Genomic DNA, 17,705 nt, shown 5'->3' with positions numbered 1-17,705 from the left:
TGTGAGAAGCTGGGGAGGGGTGAGGGTGGGGGGAGGCGAGGCTCTTCAGTGCCCGCCTCCTGGAGTCACTGTCTCCAGTGGAGAAGGCAAGGCTGCCTGGCAACCCGAGGGGCTTGGGACCAGGACATCTTTGGTGTCTTAATTTAAGGATGGGCCAGGGGACCGGCCTTGGTTTCGGTACAGAATAAAGAGCTTTGCCCATGGGAGCTGTGGGTGGCTCTCTCCTAACTCATGGACGCGCTGTGGAAGCAGGAGGGGCTGGACCTGAGGTGAGGGAGGCCCCTGTCATCCACGAGTGCTGTGCCAGGCGCCCCTGTCAAGGCCCCGTGTGCTGTGCCGGGCACCCCTGTCAAGACCCCGTGTGCTGTGCCAGGCACCCGTCATGCAGTTCTTTCATGAGGGAATTTAAAATACCCAGAGCGGGTAGAAGCCTACGGAGCCAGGATGGGTTGCATTAGGGGCAGGGACTGGGCCCCTTGATGTTAATGCCACTGTGATGATTCTGTCTCAGGACTCTCTGGCGCTGGGAAAGACAGAGGAGGAGGCTCTAAAGCACTTCCGAGTGAAGTTCAACGAAGCCCTCCGGGAGAGCTGGAAAACCAAAGTGAACTGGCTGGCCCACAACGTGTCCAAAGATAACAGGCAATAGCGGCCCGTTCCAGCCCTGGGCCGAGACGAGGCCAGCTAGGTCCCGGGGACCAGGCACCATCAGTCGCCCCAGAAGGGGCCTAAAAGCCACACACGCACCTCATGGGAAAGAACCTACACAACTGCCTTTTGTTTACACTGGTTATTTATTTGTGACTTGAGATGTTTAAGGAACTAAACAGCCATAATGGAAACGCATCCTTTGTGCCAGGGAGGGGCCCAGTCAGAGTGCTGGGCTCTGTGAAGACACTGAGTAGGGCACCTCACTCTCCACTGAGGGCTGTCACCAAGTCTTCCACGGTGGCTCTGGACCCAGCAAAAACTGTCCTCGTCCTGGGGAAGTCTTCTTCCCAGCCTCTCGCCAGACTACCTGGTCCTGGTACCTACTGTCCAGAGAGGCCACCACAGTCTTCAGTGCCCCCCTGCCACCTTTGTGCGACCCACCCAGCGTGGTTGCCACTGACTGAGTTCCGGCAGCTCCCCGAGGAAGCCCGGGTCCCCTCTACATTCAGGGACGTTCGCTCTTCACGTTAAAGTGACTCTTGGGTACGGGAATTCCCTCGCCACTCAGCTATAAAGCGATTTTGTTTGCGGGTAAGAAAGTAATAGCCAAACTACTGACTGAACCTCTAGGGCTCAGGAGAAGGGACCCAGCCCCCATAAAGTATAATATGTGTTGGTCCCCAAGAAATGTTAAAAAGACCTGAGCTTCCTTTAGCTCATTCTGGTCATGAATCAAGGGGAAAGCAGGTCAGAGTCGAGTCTTTCGTGCAATTATCTGTAAGCTGCCTCCAAAAGCAGGTTTTAATGAAAGGACAGGATCTAAGTCTTCCAGAATTATCTCACCTTTAAGGACCTGCTGTGAGTGTAATCAGTCACCAGAAGTGAGGGTGTAGTGGTTCTTTTCTCTGTCAGCACTTAGTTTGAATGGTCCAGGCTTAGCCAAAGGCCTCCCAAAGGCCTGGCTGTGAGGAGCTTCACATGCACAGGTTCTGGAGCCTCTCTCAGCGCCCGATGTCAACTATGGAGATGGGGCTGGGAATCTGGGCTCTCAGAAGGCCACAGGTGATCCTAACATATTAATGGCTGCCTCAGGACCCACCAAGTGACAGTGCTGATCCCACAAAAGCTTCTGAGACTCAGCAGAACCAGAAGTAACTGTCCTCTCAACTGCACAGGCACCAACTCTGTTTTGGTTAGTTAGGGGTCCCTCAGCAACCAGTGCCACCCAGGGGGCACCTGTCTTGGCTGCTGTCCCCAGTGGCCACATGCTGTTCCCCACTAAGTGCTGAAATCCATCAGATCACCTCACCTGTTCTGAAACAGGAAAAGCTGCACGTGTGTCTACGTGTCATGTAATTTATTTGAAGGAGCCCGTGTGCCCCCGGGCATGGGCAGCCTGCTTCGCACACCACAGTGACTTCTGGTTTGGGTGTGCAGTCTGAGCGTCTGGCGAGAATATTTCTTAGTTTTTTAAAATCATTTCATGTTTCTGTACAGGGAAGGCGAGTTCAATATCAGTTCAACATGTAGGTTGAGACCAGCACTCTGTGAAACTTTGAAATGAGAGGTAAAAGCAGATGGAAAGAAATAAAGGCCTTTTTATGTTCCTATGTTCTCGGCTCACAAAGAAACAAGGGAATGCATGATTAAGGCAAGAACAGGACAGAAAACAAACCAATCCCACTCCTACTGGAGTTAGAACCAGCACTTTATTGCAGCGCACACGCTTTCTGACCTATCATAATATACACATCTGCCAAGGGACACCACGGCGGCTACACGGCAGGGGGTGTCCCTCCCTGCATTTGCGTCTATTACCGTCTAGACAGAGCAGCTACAGGGTAGGGACGTGGGAAGGTGGCCACACGCGACACAGCACAGCTGTCAGTGTCCTTGACACTAGCAGTGGGGGTCACAGACAGTATTCCAAAGCATGCCCCCATTTTGGAAACCTGAAATTGTACGTCGACAGCTGGCAAATGCTGCCAGCTTTCAGGCCAGGGCTGCTTGCTGTCCTCCGGAGCCTCACTGCCAAGTGTCGATCTCATCCCCCTCCCCCCGGACAGCAGGGGGCATCCCACAGGGGCTCTGGAGAGGAGAGAGAAGAGCACACGCTGTTCTGGAAAATTCTAGCACTTTGCCTTTGGGCCATAGGGTCTCCTTTTGGACATTCTGAGTAGGGATCCCTCAGGCATTTTGCTGTCTCCAAACCACGTGGTCACATGGTTTGCACATAGCAGTCGGTTCATATAATCTATACATACTTTCACCAGCACGGAAACATACGTTTATCAAGTACAAACCACAAGGCAGCACATAGTGAGTCCAGGCTGCTGCACAGGGAGCTGCCGGTCCCATGAGGAGTGTGTAAAAGAGGCTGCGGCCCCCGCAACCCCCACTGCCAAATTAGAGACAGGTAGAATCCCCAGGAAAAGACCTGGCTACTTCCAGCCCCCAAAGAGGGGTCCCTGGTCTGGGCTCCTGAGCGGCACACCACAGCCTGTGGCCCCTGGTCCCCCCGGCCACACAGAGGCCTGAGCGGGGGCCTGAGCGGGGCAGGCCTCTCCGTCCTGGATTCTGGGGGCTGGGGGGGGCGCCCTGCAGGGTCTCTCCTGCGCTCAGCGCTCTGAACGTCACTTTACATTCCAGTCCTGGGTTACACTAGCACAAAGGACACATAGAATCCCAATTTATTTACAAAATATTAAAAAGTCAGTTAATCATCTACATATTAACCCCCATTCTGCCATTTTATACATGCACTAGTTTGGAAAAAATAAAAACCTTTTTTAAAAAAAGAAAAAAAATGATTTACCGGGTGGGAGTGAGCAACTTTTACCCTTTGTCAACAAGTCCAGTCATCACAGCTTTTCTGGAGATGCGAGGGGCCGACACCCTCTCACCGGCCAGGAGGAGACCCCAGACACGTGGGTGGGGGGGATGGCACCGGGGGGGCCCCTACGCGAGCGAGATGACGACCAGAGAGGAGGGGTCGGCTCATGGCGGAAGTGAGGGAGCGACGCGGGCGCCTACGGTCCTACACACCAAGCACAGCGGACGATCAGCAACGGGGAGGGTCAGCAGACCTACTGGCCGCAGCAACTTTGTACATCGTGGACCCTGGGGAGGGGAAGCAGACGACAGCAGAGTCTTCTGGGGCAGAACGGAAGGTGGCGAGGGCCGGCGTGGTCAGTAGCTGAGGGTGGAGTCGTCCCACTCCAGCTGCTGCTGCCTGTTCACGTGCCGGGGCTCGCCCTGCTCCCCCTCCTCCTCCTCGCTGCTCTCCGACTCCGCGCTGGTGATGTCCTCGTCCTCTCCGTCCTCACTCTCCTCCTCCTCCTCTTCCTCCTCCTCCTCGCTGCTGTGTTGGTCCTCGTATGTCTGGCAAAGAGATGGCCGTGTGAGTCCAGCCCCTGGCCCCTGCCCCAGCGCACGACCCTGTCATCTGAGATGTTCCCCTTCCAGAGTCGCAGAGGACAGGAAAGTCCCCCCAGTGAGAGGAACTCCCCAGTGGGAGAGGGGCCTGGACTACACTGGAAGTGGCCTTCGCAGAGGGGAGACAGGAAACAAAGCTCTGATGATCACCCAGGGGTCATGCCCACGTGTGACCTGGGCAGGGAGGGCCGTGCGCCCAGCCTCGGGCACCGCAGTTGCCCCCAGGAAAGACATCTCAGGTGTCTCGGGGGCTCTGGTGTCTCAGGTATGTGAGACAGGGTTGGGTGGGGAAGAGATAAAGGAAAGAGAGGAGCACTGCGCCCAGCGTGAGCTCATCTTGACACTTACTAGGTAGTATAATAGGCCTCTCCGAGCCTCAGTTTACCCATCTGTAAAGGGGGCACCTAACCTCCCAGAGTTGTCGTGCGGATTCCACGACATTCAGCACACGGACATGAAGGTGCTACGTTGGTTCTTCCAAGGCCCCGTCCGCTCCTACCTCCATGGGGTTGACGGTGATGGTCAAGGCAGAGTCGTCCCAGTCCATCTCGTTCTCCTTCCCAGTGTCCTGGTCCCGCATCGTCCGCTGGTGCGCAGCCCGAATGCGAAACACTCCCAGGATGATCATGAACACCAGGAAGCTGACGCACACCACGATCACCACGGTAGCAGTACTGGGGACAACTGCGATGAGATTGAAAGACAAAAGAGTTTGAGTGACGTCACTTATCCCAAATGGCCGTCAGGCCCTTGCCCTCCTCAGCTATGCCAGGTCACACGGGCTGGTCAGAACGTATCACCTGACCCCCGAAGGCTGGGAAAAGGCACCAGAAAAACTCGGGACAGGCCTCAGGTCTGGCTCATTCACGTACTGCTCGGTGGCCACAGGTGAAGCAGTCACCCTCTGGGAGTGCTTTAGTTCCCTCAAGTGTGACAGGGAGTCAGAGGGACACGGAATGACTGGTGGGGTTCTAAGGAGGAGACTGTGCTCACGGCAGGGTGTCCCGGGGTGTCCAGCCCAACACCTCCCCTGCTGCCCTACCTGCAAACGGGTGGGGGTTGGCCAGGTTGTGCCCCGACAGGTCGACAAAGGAGCGATGCTCGGGGTGAACGAACTGCGGCTGTGCGGCCATGTGGCTGGCGTGGTCCACCGGGTTGGCTGTGTGGATCACGTTCACCTGCAGCACAGGGAGACAGAGGGCCACTGGAGACCAGCATCCCACACGTGTCCAAGAGATGGAAATGGAGTTTAGTAGGTGGCTTGGCCAGTGCCACTCAGAGTGGTCCCTGGACCAGTGCTGGGGGCGAATGGCACTACCGTCTGCGATGAGAATAGGACAGAAAAGAGTCAAGAGTAAGCACTTAGAAACTGTTGTGACAATAATATTGTCACACTCCAAGAAATGTGTCACTTTTCTTATAACTGATTTTTACTGCCTTTTAGAAAAGAATCCATCCACAATAGAGCAGGGAAGCCACTGGCCCTCCTCCATGGGCCATCTGGGAAGCACCGGCATAGACCGTGCTCCTCCTTTGTCCTACAACTGGGGCCACGTGAGAGAAGCCAGACACAACCATCTATTTCCTTCCAAATCAGTCACCCTGTAGCCACACACAACACTCCTCGGTTCTGCAGCTCCACAAACACAGCAGCCAGCTGCCGTTAAGGTCACAGTGGAGACGTTCAATCGTCAGGAATAAGCTTGGGTCTATTTCTCCAGAGCACAGAGGCCCCAGGTGATGAAAAAGCCACTACACAGGTCTGTTGAAGGTTTCAGGGCAGGCCAAGCTGCCCTCGGCCACCGTGGCCCGTGAGTCACCACAATCAGCCTTGGCCTTACCTGGTGATGGTGCCTGCATCAACACCTCTCCTCAGGCCAAGGACATAGCTTTATCCCCAATAGGCCAGTGACCTGGCACAATGAGAAAGAACCTCTGGTTCCCTGGGAGCTGCTCTAACATAGCATCCACGTGTCTCTCTCATGTGAAACCTCCAGGAACCGCCTTGTCCCCACTCCGAGGCATTAACTGCCATCTGCTCTTCATCACCTTCCTCCAAGGTTCCTCTTGGGCTGAGGCAGCCAGTGGAAGGGGAGCACCCACTGTCCCCCAGCCCACCCTACACATAACCCTGCACCCCAAACCTGCAGAGACACCATAATGGAGGAGGCTACCACCCCCAGGACAAATCTAAGTAGCTGCCACCACGACTGCTCTAAAACTGGGCATTTGCAAATATCAGGCTGCGAGTCAGGTGCTCAGTGACTGCTGCTGCTGGCCTCGTCAGCAGGAGCTCACTCACCTCCACCTTAAATTCGTTGCTGATGTAGCGGCCATTCAGCTCCGAGCAGATGAGCTTGAACTTCCGGTCAAGCAAGGACCTGGTATGCCAGTTCCGATAGCGCAGGAGGTGCAGAACCTCCTCGTAGCTGGCCATGGTGTCTACGCCTGCAGGGGTTGGAGGCGAGAAGATTGTCGGGTGGCTTAGGTGGGGGACATGGCAGGGCCAGGGCTAACATCAGGCATCTGGGCTGGCTGAGCCTTCAGGTCACCCGCTTGGCTTTCCAGTAGCGGGAGTGCATGCAACACGTGCAGCGGCTTCCGTCTCGGGGACGTGCTACCACACGCCTGACAAGACCCCTGTGAAAGGTGGCACCTGCACTTCTGTTTCCTGTCCAGGAGGAGGGGTCAGTGCACAGCCAGCACGGACCCCAGCAAGTGCACTCCTTCGGCATCTCCTCCTGGACAATCCTGATGTTCTCAGATGGCAGGAGGTCAAGTGCTTTCGATGGTCACTCTGGCAGCCTGGCCCGCCCCGGCCCCCCGCCTGGCGGCATTCCCTCTCACCTGTGAAGACCACGCCCAGGTCAGAGCTGCTCACTTCGATGCCCCTCTGCTGCATGTGGGCCAGGTCCACCTCCAGGCTCTCCTGCTCTCGGTTCAGTTCCTCTCCCTCCACTGTGACCTCACAGGTATCCAGATCGTGCACGATCTCCTCAGACACCAGAGACTCTTGAACTGCAAAAACGGCCCAACCAGAAGGAGCAGAGGGTGTAGGCCACACTCAATGGCCTGTGGCTCATGCTTAAACTCAGAAAAGGCCCCTCTCAGGCCCAGTGACAATGGTAGGGGAGAGTCCCTTTCAAGAACTGGGAGTGCTTCGTGAGTCCCCAGCGAGAAGGGTAGGGATGTGATGGTCCCGTGGGCTGACCAGCCCAGCACAAGCGCGTCTCCAGGCTGGAAAGCAACAGCGCCTCCCACAACTGTCTCACCCCCTCAACCTCCAGCCCCGACTCAGTGCCTGCTGTCAGCCAGAAAAAGACACACTGACCCTCCACGGGGGTTTCCACGGCCCATAATGAGCAGCAGCCTACAGTCAGATTCCAGAAGCAAACCCAAGAACAGGGATGACACACTGAAATCTCCCAAAACCCTACAGGGAAAAGAGCCCAGGGCAGAGCGGCAGCCCAGGCAAGGGAGGCTGTCCCACGGGAGGGGCTGGTACCTGTGGGGTCCTCAGCCCCGTCCCCCTCGGGCTCCACTTCTCTCGTGATAGTGCTGATGATGCGAAGCTCAGGGAAAAGGAAAACCCCTTCTGAGCTTTCAAATTCAGAAGCTGCTCGAGCAAAGTGGTGGACGCCACTCAGGCTGATCTTGGGCTCTTCGGGCTGTAGAACCATCACGTAGCCGTCTACTGGGGGGACTGAAATGCAGGTGGCCTCATTAAAACACCTGCCAGCAAGAAACAGAAAAAGGGAGGGAAGAGTCAGAGCTTTGAGAGACGGCCTCGGAGCCCAGGTGTGCAAAATGGCATGTGGAGGAGGAACACACAGGATTCCATGAGTACCTGGAGGGACAAAAGACGTGGCCACACCAGGAGGACACTTCCAAACGTGATGCATGAACATCATTCAAATCTCTCACTCATGCTTTTTGGTAACGAGAGATGGCTCACCTCCCCCTACAGAAGGGAGGCTAGGTTGTCTTAAAAACCTAAATACACACATTTCTTCTCAAGTGTCACTGAGCAAAAACAGATTGACTGTTAAAGATCAGGACATACTTGACTGTGCTGGTGATTTTGAGTCTCCGGATGCCAGGCGTGGGGAACTGCCGTGAGTTCAGGTAGGAAATGTGCTGCATGGCTTGATCCAGCTCCCCAACATCTCCTCCCTCCAAGGTCAACACCGACTGACTGGGGTTTGCTTGGATCTGAAGTCAGATGGAAAGAGGAGAGGAATAAGGCTCTGACTGCAAGGAGCTGAAACCATGGGTGCTTTGACAAAGGGGATTAGCCTGGGATCAACCTGAAAAGGAAAGCTGTATACTGTAATTCCAGTGAACGAGACCCTCTTCCACATGACGGTGATATCTAAGCTGCAGACGTATCAATCACAAACTGCTCCCTTCTCCCACCAGCCTGTTTGTGGTGTCTGTGGGCTAGGAGCCCATGATGCTGTGCGGCTGAACGCTTGGTGTTACCTGCACGCCCCTGCTGCTGTCTTCAGGGATTTGCAGGTCTAGCCCCTCTTTGCAGGTATAGAGACAGTCAATCACCTTCTTATCAGCGAGTTTCCCGGAACGAATCGTTAGGCCAGCCAGATTACCTCGGAAAAACTGGGTCATATGCAGGTCACCACCTTTGGCACAGGGGAAAAGGAAGAAGTCAGACGTGCAGCCCAGAGCCTCCTGACCCACGTCTCAGTGCAGTGTTACTGGTGGAGGCAGCCTGATGGATGGACATGCAGGTTAGTTCAGACCAAATCCTGTTAGCCTTGCAATCTACATGGAAGCGCAATGAAGAAATTAAATCATTTATGATCATGCACATGGCCTGGAGAAAAGGGGAGTTTGGGGTCCCTCACCCAAAGCCCGGAAGCCAAGCAGTCCCATGAGTGTCCCTACATATCCAGCCACTCCCTGGTAATGGCATCCTACCCTGCACCCATCACCAGCGTGCATGGTGACACCCCCTACCAGCACCAGCCTCTTCAGCCACTGCCTCCTCAACCAGCTGGTCCTACTGGGGGCTGCTTTCTCTGACTGAGCACACCCTGGACACACACGCTTGAGGATGAACCACACAAGCACGGCCACAAAGACAACAGGGATGCTTAGAATCACCCTGCACGCCAAAGCCTGTGTCAGGCTTTCAGACAGCTGCCATGCTGTGCAGTCTCATCAGTCCTGTCTCCTACAACTGAGCATAACTGAGAAATGAAGATACTACAAGGAAGACAAAAACCCAGAAAATGGCCCCGGACAGACTACAACAAAGAGCCAAAAACAGGTGCCACTAAACCTTGTTCTTAAACTGATAGAGGAGATGAGACAGATACTCAGCAACATGTCTCTTCTGATAAGGGTATGAGGCATCGTAAATCATCACTAGGAATCGAGATTTCTAAGAAACATCTGTTTAAACTTTAGTATCAATCAGGACAGAGCATCTCAAAACGAGTCTTCCTGTCTTGTGGTTGAGCCACGAGAACCATGAGGTGGCCTCACGAGCCTGGCCTGTGAGCCTTCAGGGGGGACCTCAGGCAGCGGGATCGGGGCAGCTGCGGGGGCCAGCCTGAGTGAGTCACCTGCCCTCACTTCAGCTGGGATTGGAAAGGGCAGAAAAGGAAAACCCCACGAAGCGATGGGAGAAGCGTAAATGCAGAGGAGCAGCTCAAATGTCCAGGACCACAAGGCAACTCGGGCATTTCATGCGACATGTGGAATGAATCGATGTCTCATCTTTAGATGAAACACAACAGTGAACTGTAGGGGAAAAATCCAGCAACCTGCGGAGGCCAGAGTCACAGGCTCAGTTTCGTTGTCATTTTCGACTCCTGAATACTCTGCAGGAAAGCAAGACAAAGACAAATAGAGGAGGACCGAGAGGTTAGGGTTTTCAAAGTGGACCTTGAAAATCAGTTTTGAAGCAACCAAATACAAAACACAAAGAGCAAGTTCCCTTCCTGTCTCTCTTTGGGACATACTCCGCCCGGATGCAGGCTTGTTCTTGCCACCTTTCCACAGGCGGCACTCCCACTGCCACCCCTGCTTCTCTCGTGTTCGTCTTTCATCCGGTCTCCCACCTCCTCCTCCAACACGCAGGCTGGGCTCACCACGAGACGAGTGAAAGCACAAATGCCGAGCTCGCTCCCCTCCTCGAGCTGCGCTACTGCGCAGGACATCCCAAGAGGCTTACCACCAGCTGCGGGGCATGCATAATGCCAAACCCTGGACCACAGCGCCTGTCTTCCCAAAAGGGAAGACACTGTGTGCAGACAAAGTAGGACAGACAAAGCGTCCAAAGCCTGCTATAGGTAAACACATAAAAGTCTGCATTGTTTGCACCAAGACAAGTTTGCATTTATCTAGACTTTAACCTCTAAATAACAGAGAAAAGACATTTTTTCTTCCTTTTGAAAAGACATTTTCAACTGCTTTTTCTGAACAGAAGTGGAGACTCAGGGGTTAGGGAATTCACCCAGAGAAATATAACCCGCAGTGGGCCTGGGGACCCTAACCATCTACAGTTTCTATAGCTCCCGCTCCAGTGTTCTGAGTGTAGTGCTACTGTGGGTACAGAATTAACATTTTCCGGATTGTGTTGTAGGAGAAACGCTTCTCCTCTCACGATTCTACAGCTCTGGCCTCTACAATCTGCTGGGCACCTTTGTGCTACAGAAGCATGGGACATGCCTTGGGGCGAGGCCAGAGGTGTGCCCAGGTGAGGCCTGCACAACACGGCTGTCTGCTGCCTCCACACCCACCAGGATTCCTCAAGACACACTGCAAATGACATTTCTGTCAATGCAGATGAAGCTGCTGCATACAGTCCAGGTGCTCCATGGTGAATTTGTGAGGAAAATGATTTTGAATCCACTGAAAGGAAAAAGGAGATTCTCTTCCCTGCTAACTAAATTTTAAAGCATCTGTTGTTTGTTGGGTTTAGGAATTTAGGTGGATTTTTTCTGGCTGAGCATGTTGAGAGGGCTGAGGTAGAAGAGATCAAAGATGAAAAGTAATTGCTATCTGATGGCAGAGATGCTGTGACATCAACAGGAACCCAAGAAGGCAGGGTGGGGCATGGTGGTTTATTTTAACCAAAGCAACAAGGCTCCAAGAATGTAGAATAACATTTAGGTTTGTTTACACTTGTATCTTTAATTCATAAATTATTGCTTAACCTAGGTAGCAAATATGAATTGAAATTTTAAGAATATCAACTGAGAAACTTCTGTATCCCTAGTAATTCTTTTTCCTGATTCCTTGGTCTCATGTTTCATTTTTTCATAATTGTCACCAAAATTAAATCTGGGAATCCACTGAAGAGGTTTACTGTAAAATACTGTCCTATTCTTTTTCATTTGAAAGAATCTGCAAGATAATTATGAAATTCTAAATTCACCTAAAACAAGCAAATCTGTCTTGGTAATTAGGCTCTTTCATAAGTTTTCTTTTTTTTTTTTCCTTTTTGTCTTTTTTACTGACCGGTAGCGGGATCGCAACCCTCGGTGTTGCGCCCGCACCGGGGACCGGCAACGGGATCGCAACCCTCGATGTTGCACCCACACCGCGCTCAGCCAGTGAGCGGGAACCGGTCTCCACATGGGATCCGAACCCTCAGTGGGAGCACCGCTGCGCTCCCAAGCGGCGCACTCTCCAGTGCGCCACCGGGCTGGCCCGATAAGTTTTCTAACCTAACTCAAGGTACAGTGTTTCCATAGGGAGAAAAAATAATCCAAAGGCCTATTAGTGATAGCGACATCTTGAAATGACATGGACAGAGTTAACTGCAAGGGTCAAAGTGGAGCACATGAACCTCCAGGGTAGACTGAGGGGGCCATGAACTCGGATGGGAAAAATCACATGCTTGTTTCCACTAACTTCTGAAATTCATCATTTCCTTTGGTTATAAATGTGCGCTAAAAACTACAGCAGTGTCAGCAGTAGCTGAGACTTTGTCATCAATAGAAATCATGGATATTTTCATATTACCCTGCTATGGTTTGAATATGGTTCGTCTCCACCAAACTTCATGTTGAAACTTAATCCCCAAAGCAGCAGTATTTGACAGACAGGGCCTTTAAGAAGTGATTGGGTCATGAGGGCTCTGAGCTTATGAATATGTTAATCCATTCATGGATTAAGGGAAAATGGATTAATAGGTTATCATGGGAGTGGGACTGGTGGCTTTATGAGAAGGGGAAGAGAGACCTGAGCTAGTGCACTTAGCCCTTTCACCACCTGGTGCCCTGCGCTGCCTCGGACTGCAGAGTCCTGCCAGCAGGATACGGCCCTCAACTTTGGAGTTCCCAGACTCCGAAACCTTAAGAAATAAATTTTTTTTGCTTATAAATTACCCAGTTTCAGGTATTCTGTTATAAGCAACAGAAAACAGACTGGGACACATGCCATGGCTGTTGCAGATATCACAAAGTACTGTCCCAGAGCCCCTCGCTACTTTGAAACAGTGGCCATCACTGGGCCTGCTGCTAGGTTAAAGCTCGTTCTTCATTAGTTAGTAGAGCACCACAGGTATGACCATCTCACAAATTTAATCTTTTAGTACATCAAAATTATATTTCAACTTAATCGGTTATCTTTGAAATCCTACATATTTTATTTTATATGTGAGTAAGAAGTTATTCTGAGAAGGGGTCTACAGACTTCCCCAGACCACCAAAGGGATCCACGGCACAGAAAAGATTCAAAACCCCTGGTTCTGGTGGGGCAGAGGGTGGGCCCTGAGTGCACTTGTTTTCTGGGTCCAAACCCTGGCTCTGTGATCAATCAGTTGGGTAACCTGGGCTTGTTACTTCTCTGAACCTCCGTTTCTTCAGCTACGAAACAGAATTAAGTAAGATAATGTATATTAAGCAGTTGACACACGGCCCTCCACTTCATAAGCGCAAATAAAGAGGACCGTTGCTTTGGTGGTTATCATATCCCGTCCCTAATCTTCAGCAGAGATTTCCAGGGAATCCTCTCAAACGTGGCACTTGCTGAAGGTGAGCAGCTCCCTGACAGCATTCCTACCAGGTTACCGAGTGCTGAACGCTCTGACAGCATTCCTACCAGGTTATCGAGTGCTGAACGCTCTGACAGCATTCCTACCAGGTTATCGAGTGCTGAACGCTCTGACAGCATTCCTACCAGGTTATCGAGTGCTGAACGCTCTGACAGCATTCCTACCAGGTTATCGAGTGCTGAACGCTCTGACAGCATTCCTACCAGGTTATCGAGTGCTGAACGCTCTGACAGCATTCCTACCAGGTTATCGAGTGCTGAACGCTCTGACAGCATTCCTACCAGGTTATCGAGTGCTGAACGCTCTGACAGCATTCCTACCAGGTTATCGAGTGCTGAACGCTCTGACAGCATTCCTACCAGGTTATCGAGTGCTGAACGCTCTGACAGCATTCCTACCAGGTTACCGAGTGCTGAACGCTTTGACAGCATTCCTACCAGGTTACCGAGTGCTGAACGCTTTGCGGGGGTCCTCCGGGTCCAAAGCACACTCGCATTTCTTTGTCCTTTATTTCTGTGCCTGACTGTTGACTGTTGCTCATTTGTCCTCATAAACATTTCAAGAAACAGAATATTTATGAAACAGTCCCCCCAATCACACTCTCCCTCTGGGCAGCGCTCCCTCCCAGGTTCCCAGGAAAGGTGATGGTGTGTTTTGGTCCCATAACATGCTTCGACTGAGCATCCGTAGACGGGCTTCGCTAGGGTACGGCATCAGCAGTGTCTCCAAAAAGGCTACGCACAGGAGAAGGAAGGAAGATAAAGGAAATGAGGGTGAAGGGTGTGAGATGCTGGTAAGAGCCTGTCTCACAGAGTAGAGAGCTGTTATTTAATTCCTGAGACTTGGGGAGAGAAGGGGCCAGTGACGGTTACCTTGCCAGCAAGCCCCAACCACGAGCTGAGTTTCTATCTTTGAAGGGTGCAGCGGGTAGTCCTCGGTCACAGAGAAGGGCTCGTGAGGAACACCGTCCACATAGAGAGTCACGCTTGGGAGCTCCACATTGAGCACGTAGTGGTGCCAGTCCTCCCCGCACACCTGCCAGAGGCAAAGCGAAGCTTTAGGAGCGTGGAATGTCAACCTTCCCGCTCATCCAAAGACACAACGATGAGGGCAATACAAGGGGATGTGGACAACAAATCACCTACGGTGAATATCCGTCTTCCTAAAAGAAAAGCCTAAAAAAAAAAAAAAATCTAACATCAAAATATTCTGCAAACACTTCTCACCAAAAATGACCAAGGCAACAGCACTATCATCTCCAGGGCATTTCAAAACCAGTTGGCATTCACAGCTCCCTCATCATAGGACAGGGCCCCAAACCAGGGAGCTGCCTAGCTCTCCTCTGCCAGTAGCACGACACCAGAGAATTCTTACGTGGGCAGGCTGGATGCCCACCCTCTAACGGGCTGGCTTAGCCTGCCAACCGGACATTCCTTTTCCAGGTCAAAATAAAATGCACATCTAATCTCAGAATAAGGCACACTATAGTACATGTATTTTCTTTTTCAATTCAAAGTAGATGATCTAAATAAATAAGAACACACGGCTCAGATGGCATGCCAAATTAAACTGTACTCCTTGACCGTCATGAATAAACATCCCCAATGTACATCAACCAATTGTAAGGTATGGCTCCTTATTTGGATCCTAATTCAAACAAATGAATTGTAAAAACAGAAACATTTATGAGACCATTTGAAAAGTGAACATTGATTAGATATTTGATATTAGGAATTATTGTTAACTTTTCAAGATGTGAAAAAAGTATTGTGATGATGCTTATCTCTTAGAGATACATGATGAAATACGCATGTCTACAGAGAATGGGATGCTCTATCGAGGCTTTCCTGAAATTATTAAGTAATTTTTGAGGGGGTCATGAAAATTATTAACAGTGGGGCCGGCCCGGTGGCGCACTGCTACAGTGCGCCGCTTGGGAAGCGCGGCGGCGCTCCCGCCCGAGGGTTCGGATCCCACATACAGACCGGTTCCCGCTCACTGGCTGAGCGAGGCGCGGGAGCAACACCGAGGGTTGCGATCCCGTTGCCGGTCCCGGTCCAGTACGGGGGCGACACTGAGGGTTGCGATCCATTGCCGGACACGGAAAAAGACAAAAAAAAAAAAAATTATTAACAGTGACTGGGGGTAATGATGAAACAAGACTGACCAAGGGTTGATTGCGGCTGAAGCTGGGCAAAGAGTACACGGGGCTGCTCTTTATGCGAATCTGTCTACTTTCATACTCGTATGTGCCTGACACTCTCCATAGTAAAGTTTTTAAAAAATGTATAATCAGAAGAAACTGAATATGTAAATACAGATTATGGGTTGCTACAATGGAACCATACCTAACATGTCTACCTATATTGAAGAAAATTTTTCCCCAGACCTTCTTTACCTTTCTTTAATATTTTGAAAAAAATTACAGTAAAAGTTTCAGAGAATTATTTATGTAAATAGAAATTACATATTGGGGCTGGCTGGTTAGCTCAGTTGTTTAGAGTGCAGCCTTATAACACCAAGGTCATGGGTTCGAATCCCCATACCAGCCTGCCACCAAAATAACAAAAAAACCCAAGAATTTACATCAATAAGAGATAACTGCTACCAGCCGGATGCTCACATCATGCTATCACATACGATTTTCTGTTCTCATTCATTTATGCTCTTACTTTTCTATCTTGTAACTATTTTAGACAATGTTATATTTTAGCAACTACAGGAACATAAAACAATATATCGGCTTTTGCCCACTAACTCCGTGAGCCAATGGTTACCTTCTGTGCCAATCCTAAATCAGGAAATTGTCTGTTCTGATTTTAATGAGAAGGCTTTCTTGGTTGATGGCACCCCCTTGTTCCCTGTAGCCCTTGGATTTTTTCATGTAAGACTTGCTTTTTATCACAGCAACAACTAGAAAATTTGCAAAGACATGACATTGTCAAAGGGAATTTTTTTTTTTTTTGTCTTTTTCGTGACCGGTAAGGGGATCGCAACCCTTGGCTTGGTGTCGCCCGCACCGCGCTCAGCCAGTGAGCGCACTGGCCATCCCTATATAGGGTCTGAACCCACGGCGGGTGCGTCACTGTGCTTCCAGCGCTGTACTCTCCCGAGTGCACCATGGGGCCGGCCCATCATCAAAGGGAATTTAATGTGATTTAATGCAAAGACTAAACTACCTCAAGCTAGTAATTTGTGCGGTATCTGAAAGAGGTCAAGATTGCTGCTTCCTTGAAACCCTGAAATATCCTGTGGTGCCCCTGAATTGCTAAGTTCTTTGTCATGGTTTGGGAGCCAAGCCCTTAAATAGCAAATAAATAAATACAAGGACCTCAGTCCCAATTTTTAAGTAAATGCTACTTATTTCAATAAATTATAACAGTATTTTGAACTTATAATACATAATTTTTTATGTATTAAATACATACCTGTAAAAAAAAACAGGCTTTCAGTGGCGAGGAGTTAAATGGATTTAATTTGCTATCCTATTACCCACAGACACAGAAATCATAAGATCATAAACATCTACTAACCGAACACAGCCAGTCACGTGCAAGGCTGCAGGACCTAGTTAATCTCCCTTAAACGACCATAATTAGTGAGTTTTCATTTTGCTCACCTGATTCAGCTTCCAGTGGAATTCTGCCGGTTTGTATTTCTTCTCCTCAGAAGGATCCTGACGGAGAAGGAAGATAAGCCGGCACCCGTGGACATACAGGGAATAGTGGTGCCGATTCATATCTGCAAAGACAGTTTCTATGGGTAATTTGCCAACTTAAGATTCAAAGGAGAAAGAAAAGTCACTTCCTTAGTGGATTTGGAAGACACAATTCTACCTGCATAAATGAACTCTCCAGCTGGGCCAAGGCAGGGTTTAGAAACAGACATGCTTGGGTTTTACTGAGAAGCTGGGCCCAGGATGACTGCTGACGATCCACTGAGTAAAAATAACAAACACCGAACGCCGAAGCTCTCTCTCTTGAGGTCAAAGTACCCCAGCACAAGACACAGAACAATGTATATGAACAACCAGCCTATTCAATGCCTCTGCAGGAGGAAAAGGCACCTGCCTCCGCAGTGACCTCACTGGACGCTGAAGTATGACCTCATTTGCAGAAAAATTAACCTACCTGTTTTGTCTGAACTGCAAAGGATTGTCTCTTTCTTCCTGCCGAAAGGCCCATGCCTCATCCACACAGAGATAGTAAAAGGCTCTTTGGGGTTTACTGAAACAATGCCGTCTGGGATCCTCACCGCTTGAGTGCCATTAAACTCAAAGACCTGGTCACTGTCGTGGCCGTTGTCGGTGGGGAGCCCAACGGTCCAGTTCGAGGAGCTGCTCGGGGAAGGAAGCAGCTCGGCAGTGCCAGAGGCGGCCCCTAAAACCACAAAGACACTTGATGTCAACTATGTGAAGAACTGAAGACGGACATAAGTGTTTCAGCCACCCTAAGGGACTGTCCTTACGTTATGGTTATATAATTTGCTAGTTCCAATTTTCTTTTCCTCAAAAATAAGGGCTTTTATTACCAATAATAATAATAACCATGGATATTTTCTTAAAGAAGGAAGAAGGAAAAAAGAAGCATTT

At 50.6% G+C, this 17,705-nt stretch overlaps 2 protein-coding genes across 3 annotated transcripts in view; one reads left to right on the top strand and one right to left on the bottom strand.

Moving 5' to 3' along the window:
- Positions 1–2,258, top strand: part of PIK3CD (phosphatidylinositol-4,5-bisphosphate 3-kinase, catalytic subunit delta) — a 32,467-nt gene extending 30,209 nt beyond the window's left edge. For both annotated transcript variants that reach the window (XM_008567867.1, XM_008567868.1), the window contains one exon: positions 512–2,258. In XM_008567867.1, the coding sequence (XP_008566089.1) occupies positions 512–649 (138 nt within the window). In that variant the 3' untranslated portion in view covers positions 650–2,258. The remainder of the gene's footprint in view (positions 1–511) is intronic.
- An 83-nt stretch (positions 2,259–2,341) lies between these two features.
- CLSTN1 (calsyntenin 1) overlaps positions 2,342–17,705 on the bottom strand; it is a 34,477-nt gene continuing 19,113 nt past the window's right edge. Inside the window, exons 7-18 of the mRNA XM_008567869.1 lie at positions 17,245–17,493; positions 16,734–16,855; positions 13,987–14,149; positions 9,876–9,932; positions 8,569–8,726; positions 8,150–8,298; positions 7,592–7,818; positions 6,934–7,104; positions 6,389–6,534; positions 5,129–5,264; positions 4,586–4,770; positions 2,342–4,032 (exon numbers count right to left, since the gene is read on the bottom strand). Coding sequence (XP_008566091.1) covers positions 3,841–4,032; positions 4,586–4,770; positions 5,129–5,264; positions 6,389–6,534; positions 6,934–7,104; positions 7,592–7,818; positions 8,150–8,298; positions 8,569–8,726; positions 9,876–9,932; positions 13,987–14,149; positions 16,734–16,855; positions 17,245–17,493 — 1,955 coding nt within the window. The 3' untranslated portion in view covers positions 2,342–3,840. The remainder of the gene's footprint in view (positions 4,033–4,585; positions 4,771–5,128; positions 5,265–6,388; positions 6,535–6,933; positions 7,105–7,591; positions 7,819–8,149; positions 8,299–8,568; positions 8,727–9,875; positions 9,933–13,986; positions 14,150–16,733; positions 16,856–17,244; positions 17,494–17,705) is intronic.

The sequence above is a fragment of the Galeopterus variegatus genome, unplaced genomic scaffold (assembly GCF_000696425.1).
Source record: "Galeopterus variegatus unplaced genomic scaffold, G_variegatus-3.0.2 Scaffold353, whole genome shotgun sequence".
NCBI lineage: Eukaryota > Metazoa > Chordata > Mammalia > Dermoptera > Cynocephalidae > Galeopterus > Galeopterus variegatus.
This window is presented reverse-complemented; position numbering and strand designations above follow the sequence as displayed.